Genomic DNA, 27375 nt, shown 5'->3' with positions numbered 1-27375 from the left:
TAAAAATACTGCATCACTATGCTGTATACCTGAAACTAATGCAATACTGTAAATTGACTATACTTTGTTTAAAAAAATACACTATTACTATAAAAAATATTTTGTTTTTTTTTAAAAAACATCAAAGTTCATAGGATAAATAATACTCTGTTTGTATGTTTATTTCAGCATATTCAGGACAAGCAGCATAGAGAAAGCACACATCACTACCTTTTGCCATGTCCATGATATTTCACTCATAATGTAGACAGAGCAAACTGGAACTATACACTAGGCTTTTCTAACAGGATCACTGGATTCTTGTTCTGTATAGCTCACTGGTTAAGAACACAGGCTTTGCAGTCAAACAGAACTTTGTTTTTTATTTTCAATTATAGGCCCTCACTGAGTTCTTTGTTTTCTTATCTGTAAAAGTTCTTTGATTTCTTATCTGAAAATATAGAAAACATTCCTTGCCAGAGGAATATAGATCAAGCCCTTTCCCTAACCATACGGCTACTTTGCCATCTTTTCCTACCCATTGTTATCCCTTTACTTCCTACAGAGCCTCTCCATTAACCACAGTCTGAATTTTGGCCTTCCAGCTTGACCCACCCTCTATATTTTCAGCCTCTTGGTTGTCTGCATTCCTGGATTTGGTCCACAGCTTGACTGGACTCTCTTTTTTTTCCTTGTAAGATAATAAAACCTGTAATTTTTCAATTACTTTATAGTTTTTGTTTTAAGTTTTTATATTCATGAAATTTCATTTTGTCTTCACCATACCCTATGAAGCAGATTGTTTCACTAAAATTACATATGAGTAAAGAGCTTTGAGAGGTATTCTGACTTTCTCAAGTCACAATGATACCAAAAGAAGCAGAAATGGAACAAAAATTATGAGCATCACTCCTGAATCCATGTTTTATTTTGTTTTCAGCTATGTTATAAGGCACACCATTTGCATAAATAAAATCCAATAAATGTCCAAGGAAAGTGAATTACATGTGGAGCCTTAAAAATTTTTAAAAAAAGGGCTTCCCTGGTGGCGCAGTGGTTGAGAGTCCGCCTGCTGATGCAGGGGACACGGGTTCGTGCCCCGGTCTGGGAAGATCCCACATGCCGCGGAGCGGCTAGGCCCGTGAGCCATGGCCACTGAGCCTGCGCGTCCGGAGTCTGCGCTCCGCAACGGGAGAGGCCACAACAGTGAGAGGCCCACACACCGCAAAAAACAAAACAAAACAAAAAAATTAAAAAAAAAAACTAGAAAGAATCAATTCTTCAAAATAGCATAAAATATGCTGGATAATGGCAAGAGATGGCAGGAAGATAGAGCAGACTCCAATACAAAAAAGAAATTTGGGTAATAAGTCCAGCAGAATAGCATGAGGAAGCAAGTAGAAGCATGCAGGGGAGTGTTAACTCCTGATTTTTAAAGACAAATATTGGAAAAATGCCCATAGATGGAGGTCAGGGGCATTCACAAGGAGAACTGTTTCACTGAAGAAGAAGCCATCAAAGATCTATTTGTATACAGCTTTACACATGCTGTTTTGTGTGCTGGGTACAATATATCCATGTCCTCAAAGAGCTTACAGTCTAACCTCACCAGTACAAAGAGTTAAAATATACAGCATATGGCTAGGTCTCAAATATGTAAAATATAAGCTCTATAACATGGTACTGCTTGTTATATTATTTCTGCATCTAAAAGAATTAGTAGCGGTCTCCCACAGACAGTAGACATGCTAGTAAAAATTCAAAATGAATGACTATACACAACTTCAGAGAGGATGTGGGTAAACAGGCATACTCACATTCGCTTTGACGAAGGGTGATTCAATCATTCACTTTAAGCGTGTACACTGGTACAATTTTCACAGGCAGTAAGGATCATATACTCAGAAACCAGCAATCTCACTCCTACAGCACTAATCACCTAAGTGAACAAGGATATGTAGACTAAGGATATGTTCACAGCAGGGCTGTTTATAATAGGGAAAAGAATGCATTAGTTAAATAAGGTAAAGTACAGCTAAAAATGATTTTGTATATATTTACAGTGTAGATTTCTACTCCCTAAGTAAGGATAGCCATGATGTCTTAAGTGAAATGAATAGTTAGGTCCATTATAAGCCACATTTAATGGCTGTGTATATGCACTCACACATTCATACATCAGTCTGGAAGGCCATAAATCAAACTGACAACAGTGGAAACCTCTGGGTGGGATGATGCCAATTGATCTTTTTTTTTAATTGAGTAAAAAAGTGCTAAATAAAGTAAGTAAAAGATAATGAAAGGCACAAAGTAGCTATATTTATTATTTAACCCAATATTTGCTGAGTGTCTCCTCAGAGGATGGTGAGAGATACATACAGGCTGGCCAAAGCCCTGAGTCCAGAAATGAAGCCTAAGACCCCAGACCACCAGCAGAGACAGTCCCTTGATTAACTATTAATATTATCTCCACTTTTAGGCTGAGAATGTCATCCATGGGTCACAAACTTTGAAACTGGTTCATCTTTTACAACTTACTATTGGTCAGTTTTGAACACAATTGAGCTGAATATTACAGAGTGTCAATCATAATTTCACAACTGAGTTGTCAGGAAGAAAAAAATATATGCTGTACTTGGAAATGTCAAGTGTAATCCAATAAATGTCAAATAAAATTGAATTGTTTGTGGGAAGTTATAGGTGGGTGAACAGGAAACCTGGGCGAGACTCTCTGAAAATGAGATCCCATGTATTTGGTTGAGTTTGTGTTCCTGAAATCAAAGCTTTTTCTTTTTCCCCCTCCATGTTACCCTGCACATAAACCATTCTAGCTTCCTCTGAAGAGTACTTTATCCTTTAAATACTTGGCTATCCAGTCACTTTCTAATAAATACATTTCTCACAGACATATCCCTGGGCAGTGATGCAAGGGGAGTTAGTAAGGCATTTAAGCAATGTCGTTTAACACAGTCTTTAGACTTTCCCATGGCAGTTTTTTCTCAAGAGCAAACTCCAAAGATTCAGCCAAACTAATACGGCACAAGACTGAAAGTGCTTAGCATATGGCTGTTTCCTTTACGCTGAAAAGGATCTTGGCAACCAGACGTGGCACACACATGTCTGTGGTCAACATAATATACTCTCCCACATTTGCTTGTCAAAAGGATTGGGAGGTCTGTCAATCACAAGTGACTTTCCCAGAACACTTGTTCTTTCTTTAAGAGATTAAATGTTAAGTATTTTTTTTAAAAGAGACGGGCATGCAATAAGGTGGTAGCTGTGATTCTTTGCTTAATTCAACCAGTATGTACTAAGCACTTCTCAGCGTCAAGTTCTTTGCACCAGGGATGCAATGGTGAACGCCAAGCCCTAAACTTTTGGAGCCAAACATCAAGTTAGGGAGACAGATAAGAAGCAGACAAAGACAAAACAGCATGCGATGAGGAAAGTGCCTAGAGTGGCAGCATCTTAAGGGGAGACTGAATGGAACGTCAGAGAAGTTTCTTAGAGTATTAGCCTAAGAAGTGAGGTGAGCACTACAGCACCAAAGGGAGAGAAAAATAACATATATGAAAAGACCCAAAGGTATTTAAGAAGCTTATGGGAATCAGTCAGGTAAGGCTACCTTCTACCAATATGGTTAACTGTCAGACATACACTTAAGATATCAAAATGGTGAGCGAGTCATCAATTTGCTTCAAAAAAGTTGGAGAACTAAATATGAACTTAAAATATCCAAATTAAGAAGTGTGCTTATCCCAGGTCAAATCAAGCTAAATATGTCCTTTGAAAGTTTTGTACTTAATGCCTGATAGTAAATACTAGGAATATATCAAACCACACATATATTTGTGTAGAATGACATTCCCCACCCTCAAAACCACCTTTTCTTACATGACACATTATGTTTCTCTCTTAAGACAATTATCTTAGTCTATTCATTTTGATGTTCATTTTCCTCTGTCAACCAACCATCACCTTCACCGGTGACTAGTTTTCTCAGAGTGGTGAGTAAGGGATGCTTATTTACATGCAATGATAAAAGAGAAAATATCTTACAGTGTCTTTACCAGTGAATCAACCTCCTCTGAGGACTCAGACTCCACTGGAGACTGACCAGTGGTCCTGGGATGTTCAATCACTGAGGACTCTTAGACCTGTCATCACCTCCCACCATGCCACCCCCAGAAGAAGGCCAAACTGCTCCAGATGCCTCTATCATCCATGGCTCTATCCTGATTCCAACTTGGGCAAAGCAACTCTGGTTAGAGCCACCATCTGCTTGACTTGTCTCCTGTTCTTCTTGCTTGTGCCCTCGCTTGGCCCCTCTACAGGCCTGTTTCAGCATGGCCAGAGGATCCTTTCAAAATATCATGTCACTGTTCTGTTCAAAACCACTGCAAAGTTTTTTAAAGTAGGAATTTACCATATGACCCAGCAATTCCATCCTAGGAATCTACTCTCTTAGTTTTCTTTTGCTGTTGTAACAGATTACAACAAACTTAATTGTTTAAAACAACATTCATTTATTATCTCACAGTGTTTGTGGGTCTGAGGTCTGGCACAGTGTGGCAGGGTCTCACCCAGCTAAAATCAAGGTTTTGGCCAGGACTATGATACTCATTTCGGGCTCAGGGTCATTTTCTAAGCTCACTGGTTACTGGCAGAATTCAGTTCCTTACATATGTTGGACTGAGGTCTCTATTTTCCTGACACATGATCCTTCATCTTCAAGCCAACAACATTGCATCAAATCCTTCTCATGGTTCCAATCTGAATTCCTCTTCTCCTTTCCTCTTCTGCTTTTAAGGGCTCAAGTGATCACATGGGGTCCACCTAGTTAATCCAGGATAATCTCCCTATGTTAAGGTCAACTAATTAGTAACCTTGATTATAACCATAAAGTCCCTTTTGCCATGGAAAGTCACATACTCATGGGTGCAACACCAGGGGTAAAGGTCATGGGGCAAGAATTCGGCCTATCACGCTACCCAAGAGAAATAAAGACACATTCCACACAAAAATTTGCACATAAATGTTCACAGCAGCACTAATCACAACAGGCAAAAATTCAAAACAACCTAAATGTCCACCTACTGGTGAGTAAATAGATGAAGTGTGCTATATCCATACAATGAATACTAATCCAAAAATATTATTCAGAAACACAAAAAAGAAACTATTAATACATTCAGTACATGAATGAACCTCAAAAAAAATCACATTAAGTGAAAAAAAGCAGAAACAAGACTACATGTTATATGATTCCCTTTACAGAAAAGGCAAATCTATAGGAACAGAAAGTAGATGAATGGTTGTCTGCAGCTGGGATTAACAGTAAAAAGGCATGAGGGATCTTATTGGAGGATGAAAAATTTCTAAACAGGACTACAGTGATGATTGCATACAGCAGTAAATGGTAGTAAATTTACTACTAAAAGTCACTGAACTATGCTCCTGAAGTGAGTAAATTTTATATGTAAAATATGACTCAATAAACTTGTTAAAAAATTACAAATAAATAAAACCTTTGCAAAGTGACCTCTCTTTTCATGCAAATTTAAAGTCAACATCCCTCCAAATGCTTACAAGGTCCTACACAATTTGAATTCCCAGTATCCCAATGTGACCTCATTTCCTACTGTGCTCTCCCTTTCCCATTAGCCTGTTTCTGCCATACTGACCTCTTTACTATTCCGACTAGCCCCTACACATTCATGCCTCAGGGCCATTCCAATTTATCCTACCAACCCAACCCTCAAAATGAGACTATCACTGCTTTGGATCCAGCTCTCTCTTGAATCATCTCTGAATCAACATGGTGTTGACCATGGAAACAGGAAGAGAACACTCAATACCTCCCTCTGCTCCTTTTTGCTCTCTTACGCGATAAGGGAAGGTATAATGAAAATGATCACACTGTGAACATCAGTACAGGTTGAGCACTGTGATACTTGGTGAGCAGGCAAAGGACATTCTTCAGAACAGGGCCACTGCCTCACCTTTCTCCAGCTGCCACCGGTGCCAATAAGCTGCTAGAGTATAACTGCCGACTACACTGGGAATGCACAAACTGCCGTGTCAAAATGCTTTCTCCCTGCTGCCACTCTCACTACCCTGTCCAATACGAATCCCCGTTTATTTCAATTATTTCTATTACAGATTTTCCTCAACATTGGCAAAATAATGCCAACATCAACCAACCTATATCCTCAACTAACAAAAAATCACCTCCACTTTATCAGAACCACTTGTGCAGTGAAATAAATTGCAACGTAATTCCAAAAGAAACTATTATCTCCACTTTTTAACCAGGCTCTTGTTTTTTTTTTTTTTTCTTTTTTGTTACCAGGATAGAGTATCTTACTTGTAACTCTCAATGATTTCCTCAGAGATTATAGCTACTGGCAATCTGGAGAAGCTCCTTCACTTACTATGGCCAAATCTCCATAACCAGATTCACATGACAGAAACTTCAAAGTTCAGAGAACAGTAGCAGTTAACCTCAGAGAGCTGTTGTTTCTCATCAAGCCTCTATAACAACCTAGAATGCATGGGACAATAATCTCTTTTTGCAAATGAAGTGTTTTGCTTAAAATAAAAAAAAAGAGCTATGCATAATAACAAGATTCATTGATTGTGAGAGATCAGAAATAAGCAAGCTCTGTAGCAGAGTCCAATATGCCAACCTCAGTCCTCAGGAAGTCAATTAATCTACCTTCCCCAGTTGGTCACATATCCATGACCCTGTGGGGTATTTTTAAAATTTTAATGAGTATTTTAAAGAATATAAGGATGTCTCTAGCTTCTCCTGTTTTTAAACACGCTGTCAGATGACCTTCTGAAATGCTCTAAAACATGTTCTGGGGCTTTTCTGGTTTTGTTTTGAAGGCAACATAGTACAGTGGTCAGGAACTCATGCCAAGAAGATGCAGGTCCTAATCTCAAATCTGACATTTACTAGGTTCAGAGATTTAAGTAACCTGCCTAAGGCTACACAACTAGTAAATGACAGGAAAGGGATTTAAACCAAGACAGTCTAGCTCCAGGGTCCATGGGCTTGGTCACTACTCTAAGATGCCTCCCATTTACAATAATCACTCCTGTTCTTCCACCAACACCACCGTCATCATTATCCTCATCACCACTATCAGAGAGCCATATTATAGACAATAATTTAAACTGTTTTGTTTACCTGATCACGTCTCGAACTCTGAAAAGACACACTCAGCAAATGCCATCCAATAAACAGTCACCACATTCATTCATTTTTCTAATGCCGTTCCAATGAAGTAGAGAATAAAATGTCATAAACCTCATTTTGCAGACTGTGGAACTGAGCTAAAAATGATTAAATCTTCTAGCATCACTTGGTGACTGAGAGGCAGAGAGAGAACTGATGAAGCTCGACTCTATTCACCTAGCATGATCACTCATCTTAATATTTCAGCTTCCCAAATAAAAATAAGTAGGACAATTTCCAGCCATCTGATCTACCTGGAGAAAAACACGGCCAGGCTGGCTTGCTAAGCACACTGGAATAAATAAAGTACTACGACATGAGTACGGGCCTATCATAAAGAATTCCCACATGCGTCTGCAGTCAGCATAGTAACTGTGGTGTTTCATATCGTTTTGCATTCAGCCTGGGTAATTCAGTGACACCTTAAAAGTGACAGATGAACATGAAAAAAGAGCTGACATCTTGCAAGATGTGAGAAGATGCCAGGAGGACCCTAACAAAGTGCAGCGACAGCTGGAATGGAGGATGACAGAGCTTAAAAAACAACTTACCACTTATTTTTTAGACTTAATTTTTATATTAAAAAGACAACAGAAACATGAAGAAAAAAAAATTCAATAAACTCTTTCTCAGTGGAACAGTTAGTAATCCTAAATCCAACCAAAACCAAAATGAATGACTGTCAAATGTGTCGCTGACACCTGCAGTCCCTACTCTATCATTCATGGGCAAATATTTTAATCTATTCAAAACACACAAGAAAAGAGAGTCTTAAAGATTCCACCAGACCGTTAGGACAGCCCTAAAAAACTCCAGAGCTTTATAGTATCTCCTAAATATCTTCTACAAGCATATTTGCTAACATTTCACTAAAACAAACCTCTTAAAATTAATAAATTACCTGTCAAATCCCATAAAAACAGATGGTCACTTGGAGACAGGAAAAGATGTTATCATTCTGTTTTACACAGCTGTTCAGACTAGGAAAAGATCATTTCATTTTCCAAACATACAATAAAACTTGTCTAAGATTTCCAATATCATGCATAAAAATGAAAATTTCATGCAGCTGCTTCTGTGTTACACATCTGGTTATTGTTGAGAAAACATCTTTAATAGTAAAAAAAAATCATTATAATAAATAAAAACTAAAATTGGTCTTTGTTCTCCCTTAACAAGCAGCAAACTACTTCTCAGAGTTTTGCTATCAAAAGATTTTAAATTGCTGAGTGTCCCTATGTTGAGGTACACTAACACATTATTCAATACAATTAAGAATTTATTAGCAATCTCTTACCAATAAAGAAGTACACACAGCTGAATATCTGGTAGCACAATTGTTTCTTCCTGTTACTCCTTTCAGGAAGGTATTTTAGGAACTGCATGAGAAATCTAACACATGAAACAATAAGTCAACACACAACATTTGTGTCACACATCTGAAATGAGATTTTGATTTGTTAGTCTCCAACACATTACCTACATTACTATAAATCACACAAAGATGAAGACATTTGGCACCTAAGAATAGTTATAAAATAACCAACACCAAGAGCTTGCCTATATTTATGCTCAGAGCTCTCCTGGTTCTATATTTTTAGCAAAAGACACGAAACTTGAGAGCTAAATATATGGCCTTTTTTTTTTTCCACATTATTTGCCAGGAGCACCAGTGTTTAAGTCTTCAAAATGTCCACAAAATATATCTGTGACGTTCAACTACTGTAAGGGGGGGGGGTTTGTATGGCAGTGAGCTTCCTTTAATATTGGAAAAATAATTAAAAGTTTGACAGGCCACTTTGAGTTAACAGTTAGGTAGTGAATTGCATCAGGAAGTTTTACTATTACTGCCCTGTTTAATATCATCCAAAGGATCCTACTGGAAAAAATTCAAATCCCTTACAGGGCTGACAACATCCCAGTGACCTCCTAGAACCTTTTTTCTCCCCAACCTCATTTCGTTCCACTCCACCAACTACACCCAAGCTTCCATGATGATCTTTCTGTCCCCTGAAACCTCCAAGCTTGGGGCCACGACCTATGTATTCCTCCTGCTTGGAACACTTCCCCTAGATTTCCTTGCAGCTGTTCAGCATTCACACTGCAAATGTCACTTCCAGAGAAGCCTTCCTTGACCATTGGTCCCTCCCCTCCCCTCCCCTTAGATCACTAGCTCACTGTCTTATTTTCTTGATGGCACTGATAACCTTCAGACATTATTTTATAATTATTTACATGTTCATTTTTCTATCTCCTCCCACTAGAATTTAAAGTTCTTCCGAATAGATGTCTTATTCACAGCTACATCTCCAGCCCCAAGTACCTGCACATAAAAAATGCATACTGAATGAAGGAACTTTGTTTTCCTCTAAATTAACTAATAATGTGACTGAAGTGGCCAAAAGTCCATTTGAATCCAAGCTGTATCTTGGATACCCCACTACTGGCCTCATAACCAGACTTAATGATAGGTTGGGATAAGGAGTCCATAAAACCAAGGGGGACATGCCCAGAGTCTATCCCCTTGAAGTCTGTGCCCAAATGGCTCCGTGTAGGTCTCTTCTCACGATGTGGTCTTCCAAGGGAAGAACATGGTACCTCCTATGTATACCCTTAGGCTTGTGGGGTGGCTATTCACAGGAGAGGTGGATGGATCTGGGCATGAATGCACATGAAGCATCTTACAATATGGGATGGAGCCAGGGTGAAAAGAGGAACCACAGGCCAGGGGTTGGTAATCCCTATGCTGCACATTCTTACACGAAACTCCAGAAAGTCCAGGAATATGGGGAATTCCCTGGTGGTCCAGTGATCCACACTTTCACTGCCGAGGGCCCCGGTTCAATCCCTGGTCAGGGAACTAACATCCCTAAAGCCACAGGGTGTGGCCAAAAAAAAAAAAAAAGTCCAGGAATATGAAATTTAAGCCAAGCCTCCCACGTCATTATGAAGGTATGTTTGTCTAGGTAAGACATTTTATTCCATTTTGGGTATATGTTAGTCTATCTGATAGACTGTTAGCTTGACTTATAACTTTATATTTTGAACATATGGGATGTGGGTTTCTATCTGGTCCTACAAATGTTGAGGGTGGGCCTATGTGCCACTGTGAGTCTTTGATCAAGTCCCTTGAGCTCTCCGAGCCTGTTTCCTCACTGGAGAAAGAGAAATAATTCCTGTCTTGCCCCACCCCCATTATCTGAAGAACAAATGAGATCATACATAAAAATCTATAAAAAGTGTAATTTAATAATATTTGTATTGTGTTCTTTTTAACATGCCTCCCTATGTATTCCAGCCAAGTGAAGACCATAACAATTTCCATTGCCAGTCTCAAAGCTACTGTGGCCTTTAAGAAACTTTTGAGCTAGATGGAGTTTTGCTATTCATTTCATTTTTTCAAAGTGTTAAGTATTCATAAAATTATTTCTCTATCCTTCAAAGTTCCACATCCTTCCAGAAGGAAAAATAAACCAGACTGCCCATGAGTTTAGATATTAAAAGAGAATTTTCTTTTTTCTTTAAAGAAAAAACCTTCTAGAATTATTTATAGTTATTTATAGTTACAAAGGCATGCCGACTGAAAAATGCCTCTTCTACTATTTAGCCCATTGAATACAGATCTGTTTTCCAGGAAAAGCACATAATATACACTTATACACATAAGTGCTATGCATTTGTTGATATCTAATCAGTTGCTGGAATGAACTGAGCATGAAGTATATACCCTTGAGGCTGTGTTAGATCTCCAAGGCTGTCTGTTCAGAAGCCTCTCCTCCCATCCCAGAGAAGAGATGATCTTGGAGATTTAATAAATCAAGAGCACAAACAGAACATATAAAGAAGCTAAGGCAAAAAAAGAAAAACCCAAATACTTAAAAAGAGCAGAGAGCTGGCCAGAGTGCAGTAAAAGCTAAAATGGACTCTGTCCAATACAGGACAAAAGAAAACAAAATAAAACTTCAGTGGACTGAGATTCAAAAAGCCTGCATTTTAGATGATCAAAAACCCTTTTACACAATGCATTAAACTCATCAAATGGGGTACACTAACCACTAGAAAAATCACAAATCACCAAAAAATAAATATTGGAAATCTATTCCAAAGTACCCCTTAGAGTTCATAATGACATAGGCTTTGCAATTTTCTATATAACCAGATAGTTCTAGCCCCCTCTTAGGTCTACAAATCAAGTAAATTCAGCAGGAAACTTACTTGTAAATAGTAACAGCAATAATAATAAAGGAGCTAACACTCACTGGACAGTTATAATTTCCATGCACTGATCTAACTGTGTTAACAAAATGAGTTATTACAATTAACATAAAGAAGAGACAACAAGTCTCTGACATCAGAAATATTATTAGTCCTTTAGAGGGGGAACCTAAGGCACAGAGAGGTTAAGTAACTTGCCCAAGACCTCATGTAAAAAACTGTAAGAAAAATTCAGGAGCTCTGGCTTCACAGAGGCAGCCAACAGTCTACAGAGATAACGTAGAAGAATCAAGAGCTATCAGAAAGGAGATACTTTATTTGCCATGCCTTCTAAAAATATGTGTTCATCACCACATGTAAGGGTACAGGCACAGTAGATTAAAAAGAAAAAAAGAAGCCGCCAATATGAATTCAGGCCTGGAAACTGATTGTGCAGTTGGAGATGGAGAAGGAAGAACATATTATCGATAGGACCTCACAGAGTACCTTCATATACAATGTGTCATGTGATCCTCACAACATCCTTAAATTGTGATTCCCAGCTCATAGAGGACAAACTGAGTCCAAATATGCCAAGCAAGTTACTCAGGATCACAAAGGTATTCAGTGGCATTGCCCACATGAAAACTGATATTAACTCAATGTTAATTCACCTAGCATCCCTGAATGTTCTAGAGAAACGGTCCTCCTAATCACTCAAGACATCAAACTAGACAGGTGGGGAAAAGGAACTGGCATTGTCTAATCACAATCCTATGTAATGCATGCCCCCCACAAAAAAAAGAAAAAAAGAGTAGAAAATGGTGACTATGAAAGCCACAACTCAAATTCACACCTTCTGAATCCTGTTCAAACATTCTTTCCACCACACCAGGCACACTGTCACACAAGATAGTGTTACAGTGTAAACTATAAATCAGGATGGGTTGAGCCACTGACAAATCAAAATGAAGAGAACACACTCATTCTCCAATATCCATGGCTTGTTTGCTCATTATAGGAGTAAAGTGCTGTGATGAGCTGGGGTAGCCAGTGAAGGCTATTAGGAAGATTCCCTTTGTTAGTGGCAATTATTTTTCTGATACAATTTGTTTACATTATTATAAGACTGGGTCGATATATAGCAACTTCTACACTGATTTCACTGATTTCCTTGCTGTGGTTTTCAAAAGAAATACCATACTGTGTGACTACAATATAGAATGCACTGGCAAGTACTAGTTTGTTATCATATTCTTGCAATAATTATCAAAATTTGTTACTCTACTCTTTAGCTACTCAGATCACCATACTCTAGCAAATACTACATTCAACTGGTCTAACATGTCCTCAACTCCTTTCTTCATCCACCACATCCCCCACCAGCAAGACTCATGAGCTCTAACTTCAAAATATTTCCCTAAGACATCCACTTCTCCCTAGCTCCTCTGCCACCCTCACCATTCAACCACTGTCTTCTCTCACTTGGATAATCATAACAGCCTACCTCTTCCCTACTTCTCCTGCAGCCCTGCTAATCAACTCACCATCAGACAATCCGTAATAGGGTAACCAACTCATCCCAGTTTGCCTGGGACTTTTTTGCTTTTAGCACTGAAAGACCTGTAGCCCAGGAAACCACTCATTCCTGGGCAATCAAGATAGTTGGTCGCCCTAATTCAACTGGTGAACTTTTAATAAAATAGATAAAATCAGGCCATTGCTTGTGGTCAAATGAATCACTGGCCCCATTTTGGATTCACGCCCTTTGCCATGTCCCCCTGACTTTCCCTCCACTATAGATCCTGGTCATTTGTCTTTGGGCTCAACCAGTAGGATGTTAGCAGATGGTACTGCAAAGAGGCTTGAAATATGCTAGAGGCTGGGCTCAATCTCTTGCATTTGGGCCATTTCCCTGTGAAGATTTGCCCCAGCGAGCCTGATGGTCCAGGAGGATGAAAGTAACATGGAGCAGAACTGGACCCAAACAGTAGCTTATAGCCAAGCCCAGTGAGACCTCCCTGGATCAGCCAATATGCAGATGTTTGAGCCAGAACAAATGACTCACTGAAGCTTGGGGATGGTTTGGCACCTAGCATTGTTGAGGTGATACCAAATTGATGTGGGTTCTTATCAAAATCTTTCAGTAGCTTCCCATTTCACTTAGAATAAAATTCAAAATACTTACCTGGCCCACAAAACCTTGCATGATCTGGGCTCTCATCTCCCTCTCACCACACTGCCTTTCAATCTCACTGGTCTCCTTCCTGTTTCTCAGACTGAGAAAGCTCTTTCTAATACACGATCTCAGCCCCACCTGCTGCCTCTGCCTAGAACACCTTACTCCCAGGGCTTCTTGTGACTGGCTCCTTTTCATCCTTACATGTTAGCTTAAAATCACCTCCACAAAGACTTTCTTGACCACCCCAAGCCTTCCATGATTTTACCACTTGTTTACTTCTGTCACAGCACTTCTCGCATTCTGTAAATAATTTGTTGATCTGTTTATACTCTGTACCCCCACCAAGCTCAAATAGTCAATATTTTCTAAATAAGTTACTGAATATCAACTGAATGATGTCCAGTGGTCCAGAAAATCTGTTAATCTGATACCTTCCTGGTCTGAAGTGTAAAAGATTTTTATTATTGACAACAGAAAGTGAGAATCGATACAATAGTAGCGCTATAGATTATGTTTATCCATCACTGATACAGTTTTTAAATTAAAAGTTCCAAAGGGATTTAATGGGGGGGGGATGCTAGCTGGACATAAGCTTATAAAAACCAGAGAGAATTATACAAGACTTTAGTTGTATCACATTTTCCAAATGAAAGAGTACCTCATTATCAAACCCCTATTAACAACCCTCCACCACCACTAAAACTACTTTGCTTAAATCAAAGGAAGCTGAACATATAAAAAGTTGTTTGGCCTTTTAGCTACAGAAGTTAAAACAGAAGCAATGAAAGACCTGTAGCCCATTCTCCATCATTAGTTATTGTTCCATACTATTGGCCTAGCGGAAAATTTTAGATGTCCACCTTCTTCAGGGACTTCAATGTTCACAAAAGACCCCTTTAAACTCCAACAACTGTGAGGTTAAAAGGCGTTGAATCATGGCAGCGGATGTGTTTCTATATTGAGAATATCTTTGTAATGTGAAACACAACAGACCCAGTTCCTTGTTCAGCTAATGGGTGCTGCTTACCCATGCTTACCCATGCTTATTCATGGCAGGGGAGGTGGACACACCAGCACTCCTCACAGTTTTGACTAATAAAATCAACCCAGGAGATAGGATGCCAGGTTGGCCTCAAGCAGGAAGGGAGGGCTTTGATGGGGGCCTGCCCAGTCTAGGGTGTTTTACATGAAGCTTTAGGGAGCAAGAGGGTATGAAAAGATGGATCAGAGTCCCCAGGTGAAGGCAAACAACCTTATGAACAGGGCTCTCGATGCTAGAGGCCTTGGTCACTTGACTTTGGGCTCAGAAGTAAAGGGCCCTTGACTTTGCTTTTCTGTCACTCAGAGGTGCTTCATTTGGCCTGGAATTTGTGAAGCCCACTAGTACAGTTAGTGAAGGTGTGACCTCAGAGTCTAACCTATATGGACCACCTGGGGCCTCCAAGAGGATTCTTTTATAAACTAGGAATGAGGATGATGACATATCTCAGAAATGTCTTATGAAGATGCAATGAGAAAACCCAGGCAAAACATTTAACAGCAGTTATTAAACATACACGGAGTTCTCAAGACAATGTTAGCTGTTGTATTTTCCACCACCTAGCACATGCACCCAATAAATATTTACTGAGTCCATGAGTAAATGAAAGTCTCAGCTTCTGTTGAAGTTTACTCTTCTGCTTGAGAAGGGGAAAAACCTGTGTAAAGGTAAAACAACAGGTCTGCCTTATAAGACATCAAACAGGATGGCAGATATGAACATTCCAGTTGCAAGAAAAAACATTCCGTTTTTGGTTTTGGTTTATACATCATTCTCATAAGTTTGGTTGGTGAGTATCCAACCTCTACAGTCTGATGAATTCTGATTGGATTCCCAAAAGTTTCACAACCTACAAAGGCAAGGAGAGGTCTGGAGTTTACTCAAAGTAGTATCCCTTAGGGCACAGTCCACAGAATCCTATCTAAGAAGGCAGCCATCTACACTTCCCTTGGACAGCACACTTCTCTCTTTCCTACAAGTAACTACCTTGACACACAAATAACAAAATGATCTAAGTTATGGCTTCTCTCCTCAAAGCTAGTATTACCAATATCTCACCAATCATTTTGAGAGATCATTTCCATCAGAACCAAAGAGAAAAAAAATAAGGCCAAGGTTTCCATTCTAGGGTCAGAATAAAGTCTGTTCATTAGATGTATTAGATTTAATAAAGAGCCAAAAAGGAAATGTAATTTTCACCTCTTCTAGGAAGTCGTCCCTGATCGTCCAGCATCCACAGTGGGATAGGTACACCTTTCCCCTCTGTGTGCCCATAACATTAAGCCATGCTTCTACCATCACTGCATTCCTAGGGGTTATGGATCAGTCTCTCTACAAGGCAGTGAACACCTTAGAAGCACCGACTATTCTTGGTCATCCTTGTGCCCAACCAACCTCAGTGCCTGAATCATTTGAGGCACCCAATCACTGTTAAATGAATTAACATCACACAGAAAAGACTACTTAAATTACAAGTGTTTTTTGAGCCCTCCCTTGGTTTCCTTACAGTCCACTCTCTTATTTTATCCAAGGGTAATAAACACAACACTATGGCAAGGATGGAAAGCTACTGTACAATACTGTGCAATATTTTTTTTTCCATCAGTAGGCAGATGAAGTAACAAAAAATGGCACTGAAATGAGCATTCTTGAGGTACCTTTCAATTTAAATGAACAAACATCCAGTGATGCTATAACTGAAAGCACAGCTGTGTGATATAAATAGCGACTATCAATACCATGACCTGCTAGAGCTCAGAGAGAACCTGGCAGAAAGTGAAGCTGTCTTTGTCTAAGTAGACTTGTTCCTGGCAATATCAGAAGACCTGACCATCCCCACATATTGGCCAAGGCTGTTTTGTGGCATTAGACAGGAGGACCAGCCTGAGGAAAATCCTAAACTAATTTCTGCCAGGATGCTGGCAGCAGGCAAAGCTGCCAGGTTGACATCTCCCGTCATGACCTCCCACCTTTCCACCATGGCCCATGGGGCTGCTGCTCCCTTAGTTTTGCCTTCTCCCTAAGCCAAATTTAAGGACATGACCCAGTGGCATAAGAGAAAACCCAGTGAGTGTGTACATCATAGAAGTCCTGCTTGGCAACTGTGAACCTAGATGGAAGGTTTCTTGGAGTGTCTGTTCTCTTACTAATTTTTCCATTCAGTAACCATTTATGGAACCTATACTATGCTCTGGGTACCAGGAAAGCAAAGATGAATGGGAAGCACCCTTGGCCCTGGAATGGAGAACTAAGCTTTGTCCTGTGCTTATACGCTGGCTTCCTGAAGTCACCCCTAAGAGCAGGGGTCCCCAACCCCCAGGCCACGGACTGGTATGAGGTAGCACAGCAGGAGGTGAGTGACAGGCGAGCAAGCGAAGCTTCATCTGTATTTACAGCCACTCCCCATCGCTCACATTACTGCCTGAGCTCCACCTCCTGTCAGCATTATGACGAGCTGTATAATTATTTCATTATATATTACAATGTAATAATAATAGAAATGAAGTGCACAATAAATGTAATGTGCTTGAATCATCCTGAAACCATCCCCCGCCCCGGTCTGTGGGAGAACTGTCTTCCACGAAACCAGTCCCTGGTGCCAAAAAGGTTGGGGACCGCTGTCTAAGAGTATCAAGAAGGCCCTTTCATCTCCTCTTCATTCTTCATTTAAAAGCTGCATGAATTAATGGTGTAATACTTAAAACCATCATAATCCATTCCATAAAACAGGCTTCAGTAAAGGACCATTGTTATCAAGGAGTCATTCTTAAAGTAACTCTACAAGTAAGGTGATCATGTACTTTATTGTTTAAATGAAGATAGTCTGAGAGTGAATGTGATTGCTATTAATAATAGTTCTGGAACAAAAGATGTATCTAAGTCTATCCAGACAAACCAATAAGGATGGTCATCTATGCTTAGAGACACTTAAAAAAATGTTAAATGCCAGATGAATCTTGAAACCTGTCCTGGTTTAAGGGAACACATACAATTTCTTTCTTATATGAAGAGTATTGTGTGGAGAGGTCAGCCCACAACTGTCTCATAAGTCATGTGCTTCCTCTTTCTGAGAAACAACACACCACAAGTTAAATGACAGCCTCTGCCCCCACCCCGTGCACACTGAGATGTGGTGCACACCGCTCACCATAACAGCAAAAACCACATCAATATGATGACAACATCTGCACTGCTGGTGGGAATGTAAATTGGTGCAGCCACTATGAAAAACAGTATGGAAGTTCATCAAACAGTTTAAAATAGAACCACTATATGATCCAGCAAGTCCACTTTTGGGTATTTACCCATAGGAAATAAAAACACTCACTTGAAAAGACATATGCACCCCCATGTTCACTGCAGCACTAAATAGCCAAGACTTGGACACAACCTAATTGTCCATAGACAGATGACTAGATAAAGGATATGTGATGTCATACACATGTATGTAAAACAGAATATTATTCAGCCATTAAAAAGAAGGAAATCCTGTCATTTATGACAACATGCATGGACCTTGAGGTTCTTATGCTCAGTGAAGTAGTCAGACCGAAAAAGACAAATACCATATGATCTCACTTACACATGGAATCTAAAAAAAAAAAAAAAAAATACTCAAAGATACAAAGAACAAATTGGTGGTTGCCAGAGGAAGGGGCAAGGGGTGGGGGTGGCTCTTTTTTTCATTTTATGCAGCCAACATTATCCTAATAGCAAAGCCACAGAGAGACATTACAAAAACAAGTAGAGACCAACAGCCCTCAGAGACACAGACACAACAATTTTAAACAAAATATTTATTACAGAATTCAATAATAAATAAAAGATCATATACCTTGACCAAGCAGGTTCATTCCAAGAATGCAAGTCTAGTTCAACATTCAAAATTCAATCAATGTTAATTCAATAAATTAATAAATTATAAAGAAAAAACAGGTGATTTTCTAAATAGGTACAGAAAATGCATGATACTATTCGGCATCAATTTTTTTATCATTATAAAAAAAACCATTCAGTAAATGAGGAATTGAAGGGAATTTCTAATTGTTGTGAATCCGCAAACAGGGAAAAGTAGTAAGGGATTCTGAGCAAGGAGAAAGTGAAGGGATGAAGATTTTCTCATATTTATGATACTCATGTAGGTTATCTATAAAGAAAATATATATTTATGTAAAGTTGTTTTTCAGTGCTACACCTTGCACCTGAAGACTCTGGGAACAGTCTGATTTTTGCATATCAAATACTTTTAGCACTGTTATTTTCCCCCTGTTATCCACATCCCATATACTTCTTTTCCCCCATACTGAAGTGGCTGGTATATTCGCTCAGAAAGGCAAAAAAATTCTAATACTTGGTCCATATTTAATTTGAGAAAAATAACAGACTCACAAATCCCTTAGCTTGTTCCATGTTGAATGAAAGGAAAAAAAGATACATAATTGAGGTAGCTGGTTTACTCATTTGGTTTTCATCCTAAGGTAGATCAAGCAATATATATATTTAAAATTTTTTCAGTTCACTTCCCGACTTTTTTGTAAGTAACCTAGAAAACTCAAGTGGAGCCTTAGTACTATTTATGAACATCTGTTAAACATTGCCAACTTTTGTAACAACCACCTTGGGGAACAGCGTAGCCTCTTAAAAGCATAATTCCTTAGGTAGTATTTATTCTGTTGCAATGTAAGAAAGAACAGTTTTCATTTTCTTTCAAAATTATGCAACTTTTGACTTCACATACCTCCATCTCCCTAGAAAATATCAACCAACAGTATATGAGTAATATATTCATTATCAAATCATCTGACGAGCTGTACACTAAATATAGTTCAACACTCCAGCGTTATTGCAAAAGCACTGAGCATTGTTTGTTTTTTATCTGCTGTTGATGTTCTTAATAGCTGTTATTATATGTCTTTTATGATGGCTTGAAACATTCACTCAGTTCAGACCAAAAAAGAAGGAAGGAAAGAAGGAAGGTAAATTGGTGAGCACCTCGTTTATATGAGGCATGTGCTATGTTTGTCTTTTTTTTAATCTGAATCATTCCTTGACATACGTATTATTACCCTCAATTTTATAGTCAAGTAAATTGTGGCTTAAGTAACCAAAGTAGACCTGGGATGATGTTCTGACTGTATAGTCCATGCTCGTTCTAAGCCAAGAAGCAGAGACAAATTTCCCCCAAATTCTAAAAGCTACAGAGACTGCTACCAGGATCACCAAACCCATTTCCTCTTCTTCCTACGCATGGATTGAGACTGTATTTCCCAGTCTCTCTTGCAGTTCACTGTGACCATCTGATGAATTTTAGCCAATAGAATGTGAGCTGAAGTGATGCAGTATGTGCAAAACTTCCACACGCAATCCTCCATGCTCTCTTCCCCTCTTACGTGACTGAAACAAACACAATCCCCAGGTCATCTTTGAGACACACGTGTTGAAGAGGACAGAGTGAAACGATGAAGGAGCCTGAATCTGTGGGTCACCACTTACAGGCAGAGCAGGAACACCATATTGGACTCTTATGTGACCAAGAACTCCTTATTGTATTAAGCTGCTGAGAATTGGGCAGTTTATAAGTTACATAAGCTAGAATTCCCTAACACACAAAAACAGAAAAAACAATCTAAGTAAGTCACAGTGAGAAATAATATAGTCAATCTAGGGATTACCATACAACCATTACAATAATATTTCTGAAAAACATATTTAATATTTAGGTAATGCTCATGTTATTATATGGACTTTTAAAAGTAGGACATAAAACTATATGCATAGTATTTTCCCAGAGTTAAAAACAAACATTCTCTCTCAATTATATGTATGTAAATATGTGCACAGAAATAAATGTTGCTGATTGAATGAATGTAGAAGAAAAATGGAGGGAAATATGTTGATCTTAAAGCAGGTTCTCTCTGGGTAATGGGATTATAGGAGGTTTTTCCTTCTTTGTGCTTTTCTATATTTTCCAAAATCAAAATAATAAGCATATTCCTTTGATAATCAAAAGAGATTTATCTGTTTATATTTAAGATTTCTTTAAAAAGGCCAATATGTCCAGACAGATGGATAATAAGAAGCTAGCTTTTATGCCTACTTACCCCAGGCAAAGCTTTTCTACATTTATAACCCCATAAGGTATCTTCTGTAGATTTAGAACTACCACAATATACACTGGGGTGAGTCAAAGACCTCAGGCACAAATAATTCATAGGAAAGACCTGGAAAATGAGACCATGTACATAACTTCTTTGTTCATTCATAGTGAGGTACCTTTAAAAAAATTAATACGTGAGTCCATTAATGGCAAACTGAAAAGACTGAATGAAATTATGTTAGTCACCATGAATAAACAATCATAGACACACAGGATCTGGTGATATTTGGAACCAGTTCCAAAAGGAAAGCCCCTTTGGTTTAAATGAGGATTACATGAAATCACACTTACAAAATGCTCACCATGATGCCAGAAACATGGCAAGAGGCCAAAGGTTAAATCCCACCACTATTATTTTTATTGGTTAAAATGTGAGAAGAGCTAACCCTTGCCTTAGCCAAAATTCAAGTTGAGGTATTGACTTTCAAAGCCCTGTTCTCATTTGTTTCTAAGGAAACTGACAGGAAGCTAAATGTTCACTCCCATAAAGCCTGCCTGCCCACAACCTGTCTTAATCTCACCTTTCACTTGATGGGTCTCCTGCTACTTCTATTCAGTGAACAGCACAAGACAATTAGGAAAAGACATTCTAGCAAAGAGGAATTCTAAGGAGATGACCAGACAAGCCCATTTATATGTGCAGACTTAGGAAGAAGAGAAAAGAACATTTTATAAAAGGGGGGGAATCTCTTTGCAAAATATATTCAATAGGAAATATTATTAAAGGTTACAATTTGTTGAACAGGATGCTTTTAATAAACATAGTCAGGGAAAGCCTTTAAGGTCAATTCAGGTGTTCTTTTAGGGAGCATTTGTAAGTAAACACGGGCAAATGAAAATTTTGTGAGTAACAATAATATTTATTGATCATTTACTATGTCTCAGGACCTACGATAAACACCTTCTGTCTGGATGAGTCACCACCACAATTCCTAGAAAGTAGACACTGTTTCAACCTCTGATGGCCCGCATTTGTCATCACCCTTGCAACTGCATTCTTGACTGCAGGTTCAAAATAATGGACAGCTGGTACAGTGGTAAAAAGAAGATTTACTACAGAGTAATCAATGTTATCCTCACCTATCATTATAAGACAATAATGACTACCATCTCAACACAAAGGTTATAAGAAGATCTTTTTGCAAGATCCTAACCACATAATGTGATATGACAAAGCCACAACAATCAAGGAGGCTTACTATGCATTTAATTGCGTACAGGATTAACAGTACATGTCAATCAGTAGTCAATGGGCAGCAGTTCCCTTTTTATATAAAGTACAACTCCTTAATGGTGTAAGTAATTCACCAGGCTTTAGGATGTAATTATATAAAATGAAAAGAATAAGTTATAATATTGACGAATGGAAACACATTGTAGCTGAAAGCACTCCAAAGCTGGCCGAGTTCAATAAAAAGCTCCGTATCTCCATTTTAGGATGCATGTCATTAGCTGAGAAAAGATTAATTTCTCCATTCATATTTCAATTTCTTTCCCGGCAAGAAATAAAACTGAGTTTTTGAAATACAATCTTCTTGCTTAATCAAATGTTGAGAGTCTCATATCAATATGAATGGAATAATTAATAAACTGTGGAGATTCCAAAAACTAAAAAGTGGTGGTCCTAGATAAGTTTCGTCTCTTCTTTTATACACATCTTTGAGACAGGCCTTTTGAGTTATGTGAAAGACTTATGCCTTCATTCATTTTTAAAGAGAATTGAAACACAACATAAAAATTAGTCATGCACACAATAGGTATTCTGTAATTATTTGCTGACTGTATACATTAAATGTAATCCATACAGTAGAAATCCGTATAATTAATAAATCTCCTGAGAAAATTATACGCAAAGGAAACAACTCCTTCCTGAAAGCGTGATTACAAAAGGTAGCTCATAAAAAATGCTGTAGAAATGAATATTATCCATATATTAAACACTTAATTCACCAAACCAAATTTACTCTCTCAATCAGACGTAAGTTCATTTTCTGTGCAACAAAATGAGGATCTCACTCAATAGCTTATCATTATGAATTGTTTCAGAAACAAAAGGTTTGCATTACCCATTACCCATTTGAAACAAATGGTCAAATTAACAAGATTTCTATAACTACACAGCATAACGTTCTATTGCCCAAAGAGATACAACAAAATGAATCATTAATATCTTCAGATTACAATTTCTATAAATTGAGGCTTAGAACCTGCCACATCTAGTTTTAATTCAATCTTCTAATTTTATTAATATGCATTTCCTATCTTAAAAATGCTGACTCACATATTAAAGTCTCCCAAGAACAACATCATCAAGTTAGCAAAGAGGAAAAATGCTTGGAGAAGAGATTAAATCCAACCTGGCTGGGTAGAAATCCCATCTTTGTCAATTATTAGCTGTACAACCCTGGCAAGTTTTTAACCTTATCTTGCCTGTTTAGTTGCTTTAGCAAAACAATGATGCTGCACTAAAAATGGCAGGCTTTGGCAAATGACTGAATATGACACACATGAGAAGCATTAAAGATGACACAGGGATATCTCAGCTGGGTAAGTAGGAAAAGCTAAGAGGGAGAAAGAGTTTGGAGCAACCAAGAGATGACAAGCTCCATCTGGGCCAGGAAAGACAGAGATACCATTAAGTGGATGGCAAACAGAAAACCAGCAATGTGACTTTAAACACAAAGAAAGAGATTTGTAAGATGATCTACACAGAGATTACAATGGAAATCACAGGCATGGCTAATATCAGTATTTATTTTCAAAATATTTTATAAAATGTCATTTTATTTCAAGACATATTCAAATATCAATAAAGTAGAAAGGTAAGCAAGTACATTTCAATCATTTACAAACTTTGCAAAGTATAATGTGAACTCTCCGAACATACAATCGACAGAATACTCATTATCAGATGTCTCTGATTTGTCTGTGAATTTGCATCATGACAGCAGTGAACCCTTTGGAATTACATGCTGCTGCTGCTGCTGATGACAACAATAAAATCTTATATAGCACTTACTGCACATTACGCATATTATTCTTCTATGTAATTTTTTCCCATTAAAATACTGTAATTATAAAGTGGAGGTCCCATTTTCAGGACAGTCAGAAAGACATATGTGTGATCCAGCTTCAACCTTAACCTCAAATCTCCTTGGTAAAACTCCCAATTGTGCTGTTGGTTTTGTCAATCTTACAGAGACAAGAACATAAACAGGGTGAAGTTTTGCCAGCTTCTTTTCGTTTTGCTCTCTCCAAGCAATCTCAATGATGTGCATACCTCCTTTCATATTTACCATCAACTTGTTTCATGTTTAACCAACTAGACTTGGTACCATCTCCTTCTCCAGTACTATAAATTTCCCCTGTGACCAAAACTGCCTACTCAACAACAAAAATCAGAGATCTTCCTTCTCCCAAAACGACTTACTGAGTAAGAGGAGGATTACTCATTCATTCAGAAAATGAGGTGCTCAGATTAGTTCTCTAAATTCTCTTTTAGCTCTAAGCAGGATCACAGTGAGGCCTTCCCAGGGCCACCCCATCTAAAGGATGATCACAGGTATGCACAGGCCAAGGCACACATGCAGCCACATCATTCTCAATCCAGTTTCATTCTCCTTAAAAACCACTCCTCAGGAACCAAAATGTCTTTTTTAAAAGTTGATTTTCTTCCCCTCTGTCCACCCTGCCTTGGCATATAAACATCACCTTGCTAATTCTTCCAGAGCAAAAATCCTGTCTGACAAACACAGTATACAATTCCCACCCACAAAGTGGTGGCTAAATAAATGCTTATAAAACAAATCCATGACTAAGACGCCAATTAGTCCGGTTAAGTCCAAATCTCTTTGAAAATCTGAATGGTAAATTCTCTTAGCCGTGCTCCACTTAAGGCGGGTGGGGGGTAAGCAGCTGGCTTCCAGAATTTCCTTAAGAAGGATCCTTAGACCTGGACTACTAGTGTGTCAGCACATTTAAGAAAACAATAGGGAAAGTGAGGACCAAAGACCAACCTGAACTTCACACTTCTTGCTCTCATTACCCAATCCCCAAACCAGAGGAGTATAAAACAAAAACGATCCTTTCATGTAATGATGTTAGAATACTAACCTTTACTGAGTCTATTACCACAGTTCACTGTGGAACTCTGATCCAGGTGTAAGTCTAATTTTACTGGGTTTTTTTTAACCATAAAAACCAATTTTGATAGTTCTTGAGAATAAAACCAATTTTCATTTCTTAAAATATAGACTGCTCTCAATTTCTACATTTAGTATCTGAAAATTACAAATTTGTTCCTTTCTAGAATGTAACTTTGAAGAAGAAAAAGGGCTTGCTCATCTTCCACAACTGCATCCACCATGCCTAAAACACGTGGTTGACAATAACTATTTGTTGAAAGAAAAAGTAAATATACATTTCAACTGAAATAACAGAGAAAGGATCTGGCGTGTAAGCACCAGGGGGAACTCTGAAAGGGAGATAAAAGAACAATTACTAACCGAAGCACCTCATCGCTTACTCTTAAAAGAGCACAGAAAATTGGAAAATTGAAATACAGAGCCTGTCTCTATTTTGCACTCTCAAACTTTGCTACAGCTGCCTGGGAAAGGCCAGTGAGCAGATGCTCTATGCTTTCTTTTTTAATGGCAAACAACTGCTCTCCAAGATTGCAGGCAAAGAATGCACATGCACATCCTTCTAGAGTCCAGATCTGCACTGTCCGACAGGGTAGCCACAAGACAGCATGTGTCTTTCGAACACCTGAAATGTGGCTAGTGTGAAATGAGATGTCCTGGTGATGTAATATATAAATCAGACTTGTGAGTATTAGCACAAAAATAGAATATAAAATAACCCCTTGAAAATTGTTTTATATTAATTACATTTTGAAATGATAATATTTTGGATATACTGGGGTAAACAAAATATATTATTAAAATTTATTTCACCTGTTTCTTTTTATTTTTATTAAGGTAACTTAGAAAATTTAAAAATACTTGTGTGGCTCACATTATATTTCTAATGGACAATGCTAATCCAGACTGACAACGAGAGAGTCTATATGGCAAAAGAAGGAATATTCACTGAAAAACAGCAAAATCTGAGTCCTAATTTCTCAATCTATAACTAGGGAAACTGATTAGATTTTCTACCATGTACCAGTGTGCAGTCTCCCTTAAAGGCTCTTAATAGCTTTGGGAGGTAAACACATTAGCACTGATTTACAGACAAGGAAACCGAGGCACAGAAAAGGTACTTACGCAAAGTTATAGAGCTGATAAATGAAAGGGCAAAACACTGAACCAAAGTCAGCAGGACTTCAAAATGCACATTCTTCCCTTTCTCTCCTCCAGTCACTCAGAGGAAACTTTCCGCATGTTCTAAGAGGCTTAATAAAGGATGCCAACTGTCTTGCCTGCCTTACCCTGCAACGGGCTTCTCTCTGACACTTTACACTCTTCAACCAATTTTCTTGCAGCCACTAAACCACAGATAAGAGAACTAGGTGAAACGGTGACTGAGAGACTTGGAAAAATTACATAGAGTGGCACCGCATATGCTGCTATCTCATGTAACAGAATAAAGTTTTCTTAATTGGGCATTTTGCCCTTGCAACTCAAAGCTCTACACTGTACCTGTCACTGTTAGTATAACCGGTAACAAAGAAATTTAAGTAGTGGGAAACCACTACCTGTGAACTCACTAATTTCGCCAAGCATACTTCATCTATTATGAATTAGCTTACTTAGTCTCTTAGCAGCCTCCAGAGCTTCACTGTCAGTGTCTGCTACAAAGAATCTTTGAACTTTCACTCCGTTGTCAGACATTAGTTTCTTGCTCTGGTATTCCTGCAGGTTCAACCATCTTCTGGGGGTTAACTGAATCACCTAGAGAAATTGGGGAGAGAGATAAGGAGACTTACAACAGCATGAAAAATAACAGTCAACTTATAGGGCCAGTCTTACAGGTACCCTCAGAAGGCAATCGGCAACAGAGATTTTGGAGGCAAAAGAAAAAAAAATCTATAATGAATTCTTCATGCTTAATTGTTTTTCTAATCAAAAATGTTAAGGACAACTACACACACCCCTAAATGAATAAGGTCTGTAATTTAGTTAACAGGAATGTACCAAGGTCAATTTCCTGGTTTTGATACTGTACTCAAACTATGTAAGATGTCAACACTAGGGGATGCTGGGGGAAGAGTACACCTGTGTACTCTTGCACTATTTTTGCAGCTCCCTGTGAGTCTATAAGGACTTCAGTAAAAAGTTATTTTAAAAAATGTTAAGGACTCTGTTATATAGCATATGCTTTCCCCCATCTCCACTGCAAACAAAGCTCAAAGCATTATTTTAATAACTGTACACACAGCATGAATCATCATAAGGTATCTCAGGAAATTGGTTTCAACTCTTTGAGGTCAATGGGCCACAGACTAATCCATTTCTTTGTTGTGGTTTTTAATGGACTCTAGGTATAGTCATTAAGTGTTTAATGATATTATCTCTTTCACACACCAAAGTTGAGTACACCAACTTGAAAAAGTCACCATTAATTAAACTACTAGTTCC

The 27375-nt window shown here is 38.3% G+C and overlaps 1 protein-coding gene across 6 annotated transcripts in view; it reads right to left on the bottom strand.

Annotated features, from left to right (window-relative positions):
- SUCLG2 (succinate-CoA ligase GDP-forming subunit beta) overlaps nt 1–27375 on the bottom strand; it is a 304560-nt gene that overhangs the window by 215226 nt on the left and 61959 nt on the right. For 4 of the 6 annotated variants that reach the window (XM_081245225.1, XM_081245221.1, XM_081245220.1 and 1 more), the window contains exon 2: nt 26547–26688. In XM_081245225.1, coding sequence (XP_081101351.1) covers nt 26547–26688 — 142 coding nt within the window. Of the gene's footprint in view, nt 1–1796; nt 1919–26546; nt 26689–27375 lie in introns of those variants that run through there. The other 2 variants (XM_081245223.1, XM_081245224.1) reach the window with 2 other exon arrangements.

This window comes from Mesoplodon bidens, assembly GCF_964165515.1.
Source record: "Mesoplodon bidens genome assembly, chromosome: 10".
Taxonomy (NCBI): Eukaryota; Metazoa; Chordata; class Mammalia; order Artiodactyla; family Ziphiidae; genus Mesoplodon; species Mesoplodon bidens.
The sequence above is the reverse complement of the archived record's forward strand: the minus strand, read 5'-3'. Positions and strand labels throughout refer to the sequence as shown.